We start from the raw sequence: 15558 nt of genomic DNA on the forward strand, positions 1-15558 counted from the left end.
GTCAATTTGTTGTCTATTCAGCTACTTGTCCTCTGACTCCACATACCCTAACCTTTGTCACAAGCCTAACTTTTGAAAATCCAAGTATATATCTACTACATTATCCTTGTTTATTCCTTTAGAATACATGGATGCATATAATCCAGACCTGAGCTGCTATCCTCTTTTAGTTTTGCTCATCTGTCAATTATTTTTGCCCTTCTTCTATCTCAACTGTATAATGTCCTTCTTAAGCTCATCCTCCAGTGAAATGTCTATTTTGTTATCTCCTTCAGTAAAAACTGAAGTGATTACTCAATGCCTCCACCATAGGTCATTGCCTATGAGTTAATACTGCTCATCCTATATTGGTCCTATTCCTACTTTAATTTTCTTTTTGTTATTTATATGTCTCTTAGAACACTAATTCTTTTTATATTTCTTGATAATTTGATTTTGCAATTCCTCTTTGCCTTTTTGACTTTTTTCAACCTTCTCTACTGTATCCCTCTAATTTTCTTATGTCCTCCTCTCCTTTGGCATCAAGGAGCTTCTTATATTTTTTTTATATAGTTCATTTTTCCCTCTAGTTCTTTATTCATCCTTAAGTGTCCCATAATTAGCTTGGTTGTTTTTAGGTTTTGAAGAAATAAGTTTCTTTAAAGCACCATCGATTACCTGATAGATGTTTGAACTCTAAGGGAATCAGGGAATATGCGGATTGGGATGGGAAAGTAAAATTGAAGTCAAGGGTCAGCTATGACCTTAATGCCAGAGCAGGCTTGAAGAGTTGTTTAGCTTACTCCTGTCCTTATTTCTTACCCTCCTTATTTCTGCATTTATCATGAAGGGATATTAATGACTATAATGTTATCGGAAATTATTTTTAAATTGGAATTATAGTAGGGTGTGTGTGTGTGTGTCTCTTATTTGGATTAAAGCCAGCTAGTCTGAGTGCTTTGATGTATAGTAGTTTTGAGGTGTTATTTGGATAAACGTAAGGAGGGGAAGGTAAAGAGTAAATTTGCATTTGCTGAATAAACCATTCAAAAGAATGTGTAAAATCTTGCATCTAGCTGGCAGACGCCAAGCAATGTGCTTATATTACTAATAAAATTGGTGGAATGAAAGGATTATTGTTAGGCGACGTAAAATTAAAAAGCCTAGGGTACAATGGGAAATTTACATTCAAAGGGGAAGCTAGATATAAACAGAAAGGAATGTGTGTGTAAGGCAGAGGCATTTAAGATATAACCAGCCTGTAAGCCTACAACTGTGTCTGCAAAGGAAACAAATTGAAAGGAACCTCATTTGAATTTGTAAGGTCAAATGTGCTTTGCCTGATGTCTGTTTAAAGTCTATGGGTTACTGTTGCCTTGGTGAAGATCTACCTGGGAATGATTAATTTGGGGATTTGTTTAAAAGTTATTATGGTAGTAATTTGTAGACGTGTGTTTAATTGGTTGTTAAATTAATAAATGTTTAATTTAGTTTTATATAAAAAACATTTTGAGGCTCGGTGGTCTTAATACTGAATTCAGAGCTGCATCTCAAACATACCAATTGAAAATATAGGTTATGACAGTTGTTCAAGTTTCCCTCTGGGATTTAAACAACTCAGCCTTCACCAACTGCTGTGTCATAACAGCATTGTCCTCCAGCCCAACAACCCTCTAAGGTATTTGCTCTCTTCTAATTCTGGTCTCTTGAACATCCAGATTTTAAATCATTCCACTATTGACAGCTATGCTTTCAGCTGCCAAGGCCCTAGATTCTGGAATTTGTTCCCTAAACCTTTCTGCCCCTTTACCTCTTTTTCCATGTTTAAGAGGATCCTTAAAACCTACCTCTTTGACCCAGCTTTAGGTCATCTGCCCTTAATCTCCTTATGTGGCTCAGCAGCAAATTTTGTTCTCTGACACTTCTTTGGGCTTTGGGAGACTTTACTTAGTTGTAAATACAATACTAAGTGACTACAAGTTGCTGTTGTTTTAAAGATTTTCCATATGTTGCAGTCTGTTTTTCAAGATTTTTCACTCAGTTTATTTTCTTTAGTTTTGCCCACATTTCTTCATAATTTGCTCTTTTCCAAACTGTCTTAATCTTTCTTCTATTTATGTCATTCTTGATCCATGCTATGTTGTGATCACCATATTAAGACACTCCCCTATATGAACTTTTTCCACCTTTTCTGGTTCATTACCCATTACAAGATGCAGCATGGCGTTTTTCCTTGTTAGGCTTCTTAGATACCGAGTGCAAAAGCAGTCCTGTATACAGTGCAAAACCTCAATCCCCTTTCCTCCCTTCATTACTTATGAGGGTAGTTGATATCACCATGATTATTATTCTATGCTTGCTACTCACCCTGTAGATTTGTCGACATATTTCTTCTCTATTTCATTATCTGGTGGTCCATGTTATTTCACTATTAGGGCAATGGAACCCTTCTTGTCTTATAATGCAATCCACTGGATTCTGTTTAATTATTTGTTATTTTTACTTTCTTTTTCCCACTGCTATTGTTATCTTTAATGGCTATAACTATTCCACTTCCCCTCCTACTTTCCCTTTCCTCCCTAATGCCAAGGAAATGTGAAGTAGACCTGTAGCTACAGGGTTCTGCCTCAGCTATGTGATCCCGATCAAGATGATAAGTTCATTATACATTCTTTTCAGCCTTCAGTCCAAATCAGGAGCATTTGAGAGTGAAACACTTGTGAGATTCAAGCAGCCAATTGCTTCATGCTGGAAAAGATTTCTCTACATTATGTAAAATTCATATCTTTTTCTTCATCTCTTTCCCTCATAAATTCACACAATCTTTCCCATTCCTTCAATCTGCATAAAAGTGCACTCAGCTTATTGCAGTGATATGTACGTACAGAGTTTAATTCAATAAATTTACACAAAGTATTACAGACCATTCTATTGGCTAAAATGTTTCCAAGTTTGTGCTAGCTTCTGGGTACATTTTTCTACCTTTGCTTCTCTGAAAGGTGGGAGCCATCCTGGAATCCGGTTCCATCTGGGTTATGAGTAGAATATCTAATGTGGCAGCAATTTTAAAATGACAAAAGAAATCTGGCACTCTAAGGGTTAACAGCTGGTATAGCCAGTCAGGGGAGGTGATGTCATAGTGGTATTGTCATTGGACCGGTATTCCAGAGACGCAGGGTAATGCTTGGGAACCCGGGTTCAATGGTCGAATTTGAATTCAATAGAAATCTGGAATTAAAAGTCTATTGATGACCATGAAACCGTTGTCATAAAAACCCATCTGGTTCACTAATGTCCCTTAGGGAAGGAAATCTGTCATCCTTACCTGGTCTGGCCTACATGTGACTGCAGGCCCACATCAATGTGCTTGAATCTTAAATGCCCTCTGAAATGGCCTAGCAAGCCACTCAGTTGTATCAAACCGCTACAAAGTCTTAAAAAATGCCCGGCATCGACCTAGGCACCGGAAACGACAACAGCAAACTCAGCCCCGTCGACCCTGCAAAGTCCTCCTTGCTAACTTCTGGGGGCTTGTGCCAAAATTGGGAGACCAGTCTCACAGACTAGTCAAGCAACAGCCTGACATAGCCATATTCACGGGATTATACCTTACAGATAATGTCCCAGACACCACCATTATCACAACCATTTGTTTGTTTTGCTGATGGTGGCACAGTGGTATACAGTCAGGAGAGAGGTGTCCCGGGAGTCCTCAACATTGACTCCTGTCCACGTGAAGTCTCATGGCATTAGATCAAGCATGGGCAAGGAAACCTCCTAACTACCACGTACCTGCCCCCTGCAACACCACCCTTCCGCTGATGAATTAGTACTCCTCCATGTTGAGCACCACTTGGAGGAAGCACTAAGGGCACAGAATGTCCATCACCAAGAGTGGCTCGAAGGCACCACCACAGACCAAGTTGGCCAAGTTCTAAAGGGCATAGCTGCTAGACTGCATCTGCTGCAGGTGGTAAGGGAACCAACAACAGGGGAAAACATACTTGACCTCATCCTCACCAACCTTCCTGCCACAGATGTATCTGTTTATGACAGTTTCAGTAGGAGTGCCCACCGCACAGTCCTTGTGGAGAGAAACTCCCGTCTTCATACTGAAGATACCCATGTTGTGTGGCACCACCACTGTGTTAAATGGGATTTAGAACAGATCTAACAACTCAAGACTTGGCATCCATGAGGCCATGTGGGTCATCAGCAACAGCAGAATTTACACAGCCACAATCTGTAACCACATAGTCCAGCATATCCCCCACTGTAGCATTACCACCAAGGCAGGGGATCAACCCTTGTTCCGTGGAGTGCAGAAGGGCATGCCAGGAGCAGCACCAGGCATACCTAAAACTGAGGTGAAACTACAACACAGGAATACTGGCGTGCCAAAAGGCAGAAGCAGGTGGTGACAGAGCTAAGCAATTCCATAACCAACGGATCAGATCTAAGCTCTGCAGTCCTGCCACATCGTAAATGGTGGTGGACAATAAAACAACTTACTAGAGGAGGCGGCTCCACAAATATCCTCATCCTCACTGATGGAAGAGCCCAGAATATCAGTACAAAATGTAAGGCTGAAGCATTTGCAACAATCTTCAGCCAGAGGTGCTGAGTGGATGACACATCTCGGCCTCCTCTGGAGGTCCCCAGCATCACATATGCCAGTCTTCTGCCAATTCGATTCACTCCACGTTATTTCAAGAAGTGGTTCACGGCACTGAATACTGCAAAGGCTATGGGATATGGCAATATTCCGGCAACAGAACTGAAGACTTGTGCTCCAGAACTTGCCACATGCCTAACCAAGCCGTTCCAGTATAGCAACAACACTGGCACCTATCAAGTAAAATGAAAAATTGCCCAGTTATGTCCTGTAAACATAAAGCAGGACAATCCAACCTGGCCAATTAACCCCCATCAGTCCACTCTCGATCAGCAGTAAAGTGATGGGAGAAGTCATCAACAATGCTATCAAGTGGCACTTGCTTAACAATAACCCGCTCACTAACACTCAGTTTGGATTCCGCTCGGGTCATTCAGTTTCTGACCTCATTACAGCCTTGGTTCAAACATAGACGAAAGAGCTGAACTCCAGAGGTGAGGTGAAAGTGACTGCCCTTGACATCAAGGCAGCATTTGACCGAATGTGGCATCAAGGAGCCCTAGCAAAACTGGAGTCAAAGGGAATCAGGGGGAAAACTCTCCGCTGGTTGGAGTTGTACCGAGCACAAAGGCTGTGGTTGTTGGAGGTCAATCATCTCAGCTCCAGGACATCACTGCAGGAGTTCCTCAGGGTAGTGTCCTAGGCCCAACCATCTTCAGCTGCTTCATCAATGAACTTCCTTCCATCATAAGGTCAGAAGTGGGGATATTCCCTAATGATTGCACAATATTCAGCACCATTCGTGACTCCTCAAATACTGAAGCAGTTCATGTCCAAATGCAGCAAGACCTGGGTAATATCCAGGCTGAGGCCAACAAGTAGCAAGTAACATTCGCGCCACACAAGTGCCAGGCAATGACCATCCCCAACAAGAGAGAGTCTAACTATTGCCCCTTGACATCCAATGGCATTACCATTGCTGAGTCCCCCATTATCAACATCCAGGGAGTTATCATTGACCAGAAACTGAACTGGATTAGCCATATAAATACAGTGGCTACATGATCAGGCCAGAGGCTAGGAATCCTACGGTGAGTAACTCACCTCCTGACTCCCCAAAACCTGTCTATCATCTACAAGGCACCAGTCAGGAGTGTGATGGAATATTCTCCACTTGCATGGATGAGTGCAGCTCCCACAACACTCATGAAGCTTGACACCATCAAGGAGAGAGCAGACCGCTTGATTGGCACCCCATCCACAAACATTCATTCCATCCACCACTTACGCACAGTGGCAGCAGTATGTACCATCTACAAGATGCACTGCAGGAACTCACCAAGCCACCTTAGGCAGCACCTTTCAAACCCACAATCGCTACCACCTAGGACCAGGGCAGCAGATACATGGGAACACCACCACCTGGAAGCTCCCCTCCAAGCCACTCACCGTCCTGATTTGGAAATATATCACCGGTACGGGAATAAGGAAGGGGAGTGGGACTAGGTGGAAAGCTGTTTCAGAGAGCCAGTGCAGGCTTGATGCACCGAATGACTTCCTTCTACACTGTAGAGATACTGTGATACAGATTTCAATACATTAATAATTCAAACAGAGGGGCTTGGTCATTGTGGAACTCTGACTTGTCCAGGGAGGAGTTTCAGAAAATTTTTAAGGTGATATATTTTAACACAGCAGATCTTGTGGCGCAATGGGTAGCATCCCTACCTCAGAGACATAATCTCTGGGTTCAAGTCACACAAGTACTTGATGGCCAAGGAAGGTACGTTCATAACGCTGCCAAACAGGTTGAGGATCAACTTGTAAATCCTTCCAACATATGCCAATAGCAGGCATTGAGTGCAGTAGAGATTTCTAATCAGCCATATGGTGGAAAGAAATTGGAGTCTATCATTACTATCCATAGCTCCAGGCTACAACATGCACGTAAACATTTATGTTGTCACAGCAACTCTGACTCCTTTAGGGGCCAGTTGACTCAGTTGCCTGGATGGACAGTGTGAATTAGATTGGTACTAACAGCGTGGTGTCCGATCCCCATTCTGGCTGGGATGGATTCCTGACCTGCCTCCTTGCTGTATCTGTGGTGAAGCTCATAGTGCTGTGAATCAGAGCTGCTTTCGGCTAGAAAATGCAAGAAGATGATATTTCAACACAATAGAGACAACCTCTTCATGTTTGATGCATTCTATAATGCAGGGATACAAAAACTCTGTTGTGTACAAATCTTAAGTGAACATTTTAGAAGATGAACAAACATTAAAAACTCTCTTGCTAGGAATATCAGAACTTTTAAATGATGGTGTATGTATAGAAACTGTTGAATGATATTTATTAGCTAAGGTTAGTCAATATTGTCACTTAATCTAATTAATCAAGAGCAGGTATTAATACCCACATTCCACGTGTATTTAACAGATCAAAGCAGAAATATGCCAGTTCTTGAACTTCCACAACTCACACATGCTTGCTTTTCTCATCACCAAATACTTACACAGAATTTACTGCACAGAAACAGGCCAATTCGGCTCAACAAGTCTGTGTCAGTGTTTATGCTCCCCATTAGCTTCCTCACACTCAATTCCATCCAATTTCATCAACATATCCTTCTATTCCTTTTTCTCTCAAATACTTATTTAGCTTCCATGTAAATGCATTCGCCTCAACTACTCAGTGTGGTAGAGTCCCACATGCTATCATGATTAGAGAAGTCCTGAAAGCCAGGTTGGATTTAGTCCCTATATCCTAATTATGCCTTTGAATTGGAATCAGCCACTTGTGGAAACATCTTTTCTATGTCACCTTGTCAAACCATTTCATAATCTTAAATATCTCTTTTAATTTACATCTCAGTATCTCCAGCCTGGAGTCAATTTGCGTTTGGTAAAGTGTTTTATTATTTTGTTATTGGGCTGGCTATTAACTTGGAGGTCGGAGAGAGTGAGGAGGATGGATTGAGTTTGGGAAACCCCAAGAAACAAAGGACAGGTTTTCCAAAGGTTGTATGGAATTTAACAGCAAGTCTGATAACCATTTTTTGACTCCCAGCTATAGCCAGCCAGATTGAGAGATGACATGCTATGGGCTGGATTAGCCTTCAGCACCAGGCCAAATCAGAGAGTGAAGAGTTGGGGAAGTTTGGAACCCAAAGCCAGGGAAAAAAACGGGGAGGCTGGGGTGGAAAAATGGGTGTAGGAAGATCGGAGCCATGAATGTTCATGGCGAGGGTTGGGATTTGAGGGAGAGGAGGAAGATCAAAGCCCAGAGAGGATAAAGATTGGGGACGCTGGAGCAAGAGGTAATTGGGGTACATTGTCAGGCCAGGGTTAATGGAGATCGGAGGCCAGAGGCAAATTAGAGGCTGGATTGAGGGAGATCATAAGCCAGAGCTAATTTGAAGGCTGGGGTTTGGGGAAATTGAAAGCTGAATTTTTGGGGATAACAGGGGCCTGTGGAAGAGATTGGAAGGGTCAATGGCCTCTCCCGTTCCCTAACTACGCTCTTGCTGCCAACTCCCCAACCAGCAGCCTCCGTCACTCCCTGGCTCACCAGTCCTTTCTTTCATCGAACCTCCTGCTCCCTGACCCTCCCGCTCATCAGTTCCTTCTCCTGAACCCTCGCTGTGAGCAAGGGCTCAGCAGATGAGTATCAAGGGACCATTTTAAAAAACCACATGGATTATAACAGCCCCAGCTCAATACTTCTGCCCTGTTGAGGCCCGCATTCTCACAATCCCGGAGGTCCGGCTTCAGATCTGATCTGGAACTTGAATGGGAGCACAAGTTCAGGAGAGGGAAACGGTGAGCGGGAGAGTTGGAAGTGAGAGGTTCAGTGAGAGTAAGGATTGGTGAGAGCGTGAGTTAGGGAGTGGCAGAAGCCGCAAGTCTAAGGGTCTGGAAGGAGGACAGGGCACTTCAAAATGATGCCAATTGGGTCACATCAGACCAGTGGGAAACAACTTTAAAATAAACCTTGCAACGCTAAACAAGACTACAGGCCTCATTACATGACCAACATTAAAGCAAAATAACATTAAACAGGGAAACATTAAACAGGAGCTTACTGTATTGTATAACAAATGCATTATATATGTAATTACGATAATGGATCATTAAAAGCTTTGGAAAGGCAGCTACAGGACATCAGGAAACTAAAATGCCCTAAGCTGGTTTCTGTCTACATGCTTTTCTATGTTTTTTTTTGGTGGGGGAAGGGGGTGACGGAACAAAGGTGCAGCAACATGTGTGATATGATGTACAAGTCATGTTTGGATTGGAATAATGGGCCTCAAGCTCAGTCCCCTCTCCTAGCTCAAAGCACACTATGAAAATGCAACTTCATTAGGGATTTTGTTGTCATAAAATTGTGCTCAAGCATGAAGACTTATGTGTGCTTCAAAATAATTTAAAAGATCTTTTGACTAAGTTTATCATGCTGGTTTTCTGATGTACCCTTGACACAAACCAAATATGAGCTAGCAGAAGAAATACTATTTCATTTATCAGCATGCATTTATAAGCTGTTCATAACTTCATCACTGTGTCGTAGCATAAGTTGGTTATGTCACAATTAATCATTTGCTTACCACAAGAAAATGTTACAGGATCTTGTTATATTAATTTTGGCCCTAGTATTGACATTTTATTGCCTAAAAGGAAGTTACAAAGAAGAAACAGAAAAAAATGATAAGCAAAGAAATGCCTATATAAAAATAAAATAGTTGTGTATTTGATTTGTATCATTGCAATTAACTCTTTGGCATTAATCTGCAGAAATTATAGGTTAGTAAAACTAATTCCACAATTACTATGCCTCCTGCTGAGGTCCCAATATCATAGATGCCAGTCTTCAGCCAACTTGATTCGCTCCACATGATATCAAGTGTTACGAATGTGAAGCTTAACTAGGCTGTTAAATTTAAAGTGACAGTTTAAAACATATGGTAAAATAGAATGCCTGGAATGGGAGGGGGCGGTATGAAGTTGTGCTGCAGTCTGCCCGGTGACTTGGTTGCAATGGGGACAGGGGGCCCACTTCAAAACTTATTCAAAGTCAGGTGTGAGCTCTAACATCTAGACACAAAGGAAGAAATAGCTGGATATGCTGTGCGTAATTGTATAGTTTCTCAGAATCAGCCAGAGCTAAGAATTTTTGCGAAGTAGACCACCGAAGCTGCTATGTCAAGCAGAAGAAAATGACTGCTTCTGGATTAATCACCAAGCAAAAGACTGGTGGGAACCTATGTTCTGGGAAACAAGGACTGTGAAAAGTTAGAGACCACAGAATCACCAGAGGGAACCTTACAATGGGGAGTCCATTCAATTATGCTCAAAGGGTTGAGTGAAGAGGGCTTTGTTAAAAGGACACTAGAAGATTCACCATGGCAAAGTAAGGAGAAGGGATTGTGTTAATGCCAGGAAGAGTTGGACAAAACTACTTGTCTGGGAAACTGCAGTATCGTGTAGAAACATAGCATGGGGTTTTCCCTTGTGTTAAGTAGTTTAATGTATTAGTTGTCATTAAGTAATGTTTAATTGATGTTGATACTAGTTTGTTTATTACAGTGACATTGTGAAACGTGAAGTCTTATATTGCGATCCCCTGAGTTGGTCATTAGGCTATTAAAAAATATCGGTCTCTACAGGGATCATAACACAAGAAACAGCCGAAGACACTGGATGCAGAAAAGGCAATGGGCCCCGACAACATCCAAGCATTAGCACTGAAAACTTGTGCTCCAGAATTAGCCTCACCACTAGCCAAGCTGTTCCGGCACAGCTACAACACTAGCCTCTACCTGACAATATGGAAAATTGCCTATGCATCTCCTGTCCGCAAAAAAGTCAAATCAAGTCTGGCCATTACCGCTCCATCAGTCTACATTCAATCATCAACAAAGCGTTGGAAGATGGCTTCAAAAGTGCTATCAAGCGGCATTTACACAGCAATTAGCTGCTCAACGATATTCAGTTTGGGTTCCATCAGACCCACTTGGCTCCGGACCTCATTACAACTTTGGTCCAAACATGGACAAAAGTGCTGAATTCAAGAGGTGATATGGGAGTAAGTGCCTGTGACATCAAGGCAGCATTTGGCCAAGTGTGGCATCAAGGAGGCCTAGCAAAACTAAAGTCAATGGGAAAACTCTCCACTGATTGCAGTCATACTTAGCATAGGGGAAGATGGTAGTGATTGTTGAAGGCCAATCATCTCAACCTCAGGACACTGTAGCTGGGGTTCCACAGAGTAGTGTCCTAGGCCCAAACATTTTTAGCTGCTTCATCAATGACTTACCCACCATCACAAGTTCAGAAGTGGGGATGTTCACTGATGATTGCACAGTGTTCAGTACCATTCAGATGTTGAAGCACTCCATGTCTATATGCAGTAAGACCTGGACAACATTCAGGTTGAGGCTCTTAAGTAGCAAAGTAACATTCTCGTTACATAAACATCATGCAATGACAGTATCCAACAAGACAGAATCTAACCACTTCGCTTGACATTCAACTGTCTTGCCATTGCTGATACCCCCGCCCATCAACATCTTAGGGAGGTTACCACTGACCAGAAATGTAACTGGATCAGCTATATAAATACTCTGGCTACAAGAGCAGGTCAAAGTCTATAGTGAGTAACTCACTTCCTGAGTCCCCAAAGTCAGTCCATCGTCTACAAGGCACGAGTCAGAGTTTGATTGGATACTCTGCACTTGCCTGGATGAGTGCAGCTCCAACAACACTCAAGAAGCTCAACACCATCCAGGACAAAACAGCCCGCTTGATTGGCAAACAATCCACAACCTTAAACATTTACTCCCTCCACCACTGGTTCACAGTGACAGCAGTGTGCATCATATACAAGATGCACTGCAGCAACCCTCAAGCCTCCTGGGAAGCACCTTCCAAAGCTGCGACCTCTACCACCTAGAAGAAGGGCAGCAGATGCATGGGAACATCACCACTTGCAAGTTCCCCTCCAAGCCACACACAATTTTTACCTGAAACTATATCACTATTCTTTCATTATCACTGGATCAAAAATCTGGAATTCCCTTTCTGACAGCACTGTCGGTATACCTACACCAAGAGACTGCAGTGGCTTAAGGTGACTCACCACCATCTTCTCAAAGGTAATTAGGGATGGGCAACAAAAGCTAGCCTTGCTCCAATGCTCACATCCCGTAAAAAGAATTTAATAGTTTTAAAATTCTGGCTTTATATTAGTTTTTAACTACTTTTAAAATTCTTCAGCTAGTACAGTATTCAACCAATTACTATTTAATTTACAGAATTATGACACTAACATATTTTTTCAACCACACAGAATAAATCATTTTAAATACTGCTTATACAAATAAAATTGCATTGACTGAGCACCAATTCTTGATCTAAGTCACCTGTTGTATGCCAGTTTCATTCCCACTGCTGAGCCAGAAAGTCACGTGGTTCAAACCTACTCCAGGATTTGACCACATAATATAAGATTACATTGCAGTACTGAGGAGGCCCATTCCTTCAGATGAGAGGTTCAGGTGGACACAAATTCCCATGCTCTCACAACATTATTCAAAGCTGAGCAGTGAATTCTCATTGCCAAACCACCAAACCAATATTTCTCCCTCAACAACACCACCAAATCTAAAAAACATTATTGAGGGTGATTCCTACTTTTTGGAACACTGCAATGTATTTACAGCATAGCCTTACTTCATTGCATTTGAAATAAATTCACTGTATTTTAGATGCCCCAGAGAGGCATTTCAAGGCACAAAGTAATTCTAAGTGCTTTAAAAAAAACATTTCAGTTACCAGATTACAAAAATAACCATATGTTTAAAAATTGATTGTCATGTTGAAATATTTGAATGAAATATTTGTGCTCAATCAGATCCATTTGTATACACTACTTACACAAACATACCAGTTGGCAAATGGAAATGTGGAGTATTTTGAACAGGTCTCAATAAGTGTAAAGAATGACTTTTCTAAAAGCACTGTTGTACCTGAAACAACAAGAATGAATAATTTAAATCCCTGAAACTTTACATATAGAGCAGATCAAGCAGGCTACTGGCATTTTCACTTCAAATTTGTTTAGTCTTTAGTCAGTTTGCTTCATCTGCATTTCTAACACCTGCTTCAGACAGTTTTCAACCGTGTTGCCAAGTGCAGTGTATTTTCTTTTATCTTAATCTATCAATATCCTTCTACAAGAAATGTATGACTCGAGGGAGAATTATCTACCAAGTAAAAGTGATCAAGTGTTCAAAAGTGTCAGCATCTGAAGGGAAAGTCATTTGATGACAGGGCCCTTTTTTAACAAAGGTAAAAGGATTTGAAGTGAGTAGAAATAAAAATATGTTTTTGATCTTATTATGATGGCGTAAATTGTAATTTGCAATTTCCACCAATATTTATCAATTAGCAAAAAAAAGATAAAATGGACAGATAGATATTACATTGTTTAATTTTCTTTTGGAAAACATAGTTTCATTTCACATAAGTAGAAAAATCAGTGAACGTCTGTGGAAAGAACAGCTAAGCTAATGTTTCATGGTTAAACACTTGGTCAGAACTGACTTATCCATGCAGTCCAAAGGGAGTGGCTGGCCTGCTGTTTCCAGCATGTTTTTGGTTTTGCTTAAGATATTCAGCACCTGCAGTTTATCGCTTGCAGCTTCATTTAACTTCTACACATAGGACTTCGGAGCAGGAGTAGGATATTCGGATAGATGCTAAGACCCTGCTTACAGGAACTGGTTTCGCCTATTCACTTCTGGCCATTTGTTTTAATTATCTCCATGTAGTTCAGTGATGTGATTTATATACAGTACTCTCAGGTTTTCTGTTGCCCATCTTCTTACTCCCCCATTGCATTTGCCAATTAATAGCACATTCTACATAAAGATCTATTGAATATTTATTCATTTATGGTAATCATCAGAGCCAAGAATTCAGCCATGTTTAAACCAAGGACCATCAGGAACTGGTGTGGGGAAAAATAGGCAGCATGCACCTTACACAGAATGTACAGCACAGAACCAAGCCATTGGACCAACCTGATCCATGCCTCCTCCCGCTGCACTTCATCTAACCCCATCAGCATAGCCTTCTGTTCTTTTCTCCTTTGTGTTAATCTAGCTTCCTCTTAAATGCAACTACTTCAACTATTCTTTGTGGCCATGGCTGCCAGATTCCAACCACTCTCCAAATAAACAGGCTTCTCTTGAAGCTCCAATTGGATTTATTTTAATCATTATCTTATACTTATGGCCCCTATTTTTTTGGTCTCTCCCACAAGTGGAAACATCTTCTCTATGTCAACTCTAAATCAAATCTTGCATAACCTTAAAGGCCTCCATCAAGTTACCCCTTAGCTTTTTCTGTTCTATAGAACGCACTGTGTTTGAAAAGGGAAATGAGTTTGAAGCCCAACATTTTAGCTGAAAAAATGATTAATACATACATTATACACAAGTTGGTGAAGGGAAGGATAAAAGCAAACATGAGTGGGTCGTGGCAGTTTAAGCTCTGGCATTGCTCTTCTTTTGATCTGTTAAACACATTTTTGGAATGTAGGTATTAATACCTGTTCTTGCCTGTTGCCTGCTTCTGTGCCCTGATCTCCCCTTCCTCCAGCCTCCCTGTTCTTCCCTGGCTCTGAACTTCCCTTCCCTGGCTCTGAACACCAATCTCCCAGCAACACTTGCTCCGCCATCTTTCTTGAATGTCATTGGTTCCAGACTCTGATCTTTCCTGCTCCCTGCTGCAGTCTGGTGCTGAAGGCCTTCCTGCCAACAGCCTGCCGACTCTCAATCTGGCTGGTTGAAGCAAAGAGACCAAAAATGGTACCCAGGGCCTATTCATTTTGTTTTTTCAGGTTACCAAATTCAAACCAGCCACCCCACTCTGTCCCCTGCCTCTGAGTTAATATCCAGCTGAGTGACAAATACAAAACTTTCACAACCAAAAAGCAAAACTGACATATTTCTGCTTTGATCTGTCTGGGTGTTGAGAGTTGGAGGTGGTTGCAGGTGAGAGGACAGTTAACAGCTATCTTGGGGGGGGGGGGGGCAGGGAGAGAAGCTAAGTGTTTAGTAATTCAATGGGAGTGGGGTCGAGGGGGCATAAGTTTCCAATCATAAGCTCTTCAACAAACATCATACCAATGTGTTGCTGAAAACAGAAACATATTGCTCAAGCTTTTCGTCTTGCATTCATCAGAGCAAACACAAGAATGCCAAATTTCAAACAATCACAACTATTTATACTATAGCAGAAAGGGTGCTGATTGATCGAAAAATTGACTTTGGCTGAGTTGTTGCAATGGAAAAAGCAACAGGGAACTATAGGCTCCCCATGCTCCTGGTTAATTCAAAGAAGCCGCAAAGCTTGAAAATATTTTTAAAAATAAATATTATTCAACAGTTTCTAGCCCCACACAATTTTTAAAAACTTGCTGATACTCCTAGCAAGAGACTTTTTTCATATCTGTTCATCATCTAAAATTTTCACTTTTGATTTGTATACAACATTTTTTGTACTCTTGCATTGTAAAAAGTATCAAACATGAAGAAGTTTTCTGCATTGTGCAAAAATATATCCAAAATAATTCTCTGATTTTTCTGTGAAGGCAGTTGAGTACTACAATGACAGAAGTCCCTAATGATTTGAATTATTAATGGAGAATATGTCCCCAACATGCCATGCATGCAACTGCTGCTTCTCTTTTTTTTATGCATATATCTATCAGTTCGATGACATCATCAAGCCCAGAATGCAGATTTAATTGATAACCTGTGTGAGGAAGCTGTTGTAGCTTTTTCATCAGATGAAGCTACCAGGAAGAGGTACAGGGACCAGAACAAGTACTTCTTCATTTTTCTAAAAACTTTCCTTGCATGGCCAGGAGGAGCAGGGGTGTACAGTTACAGAAATGCA

At 41.3% G+C, this 15558-nt stretch overlaps 1 protein-coding gene across 5 annotated transcripts in view; it reads right to left on the reverse strand.

The window, feature by feature from the left end:
- slc10a7 (solute carrier family 10 member 7) overlaps positions 1–15558 on the reverse strand; it is a 320006-nt gene that overhangs the window by 203697 nt on the left and 100751 nt on the right. The window contains exon 6 of one of the 5 annotated variants that reach the window (XM_041189776.1): positions 12588–12620. The exons of the other annotated variants lie outside the window; for them this stretch is intronic. Within the exon in view, the coding sequence (XP_041045710.1) occupies positions 12603–12620 (18 nt within the window). The 3' untranslated portion in view covers positions 12588–12602. Of the gene's footprint in view, positions 1–12587; positions 12621–15558 lie in introns of those variants that run through there. 5 annotated transcript variants of the gene reach the window in all.

This window comes from Carcharodon carcharias, chromosome 1 (genome assembly GCF_017639515.1).
Source record: "Carcharodon carcharias isolate sCarCar2 chromosome 1, sCarCar2.pri, whole genome shotgun sequence".
Classification (NCBI taxonomy): Eukaryota; Metazoa; Chordata; class Chondrichthyes; order Lamniformes; family Lamnidae; genus Carcharodon; species Carcharodon carcharias.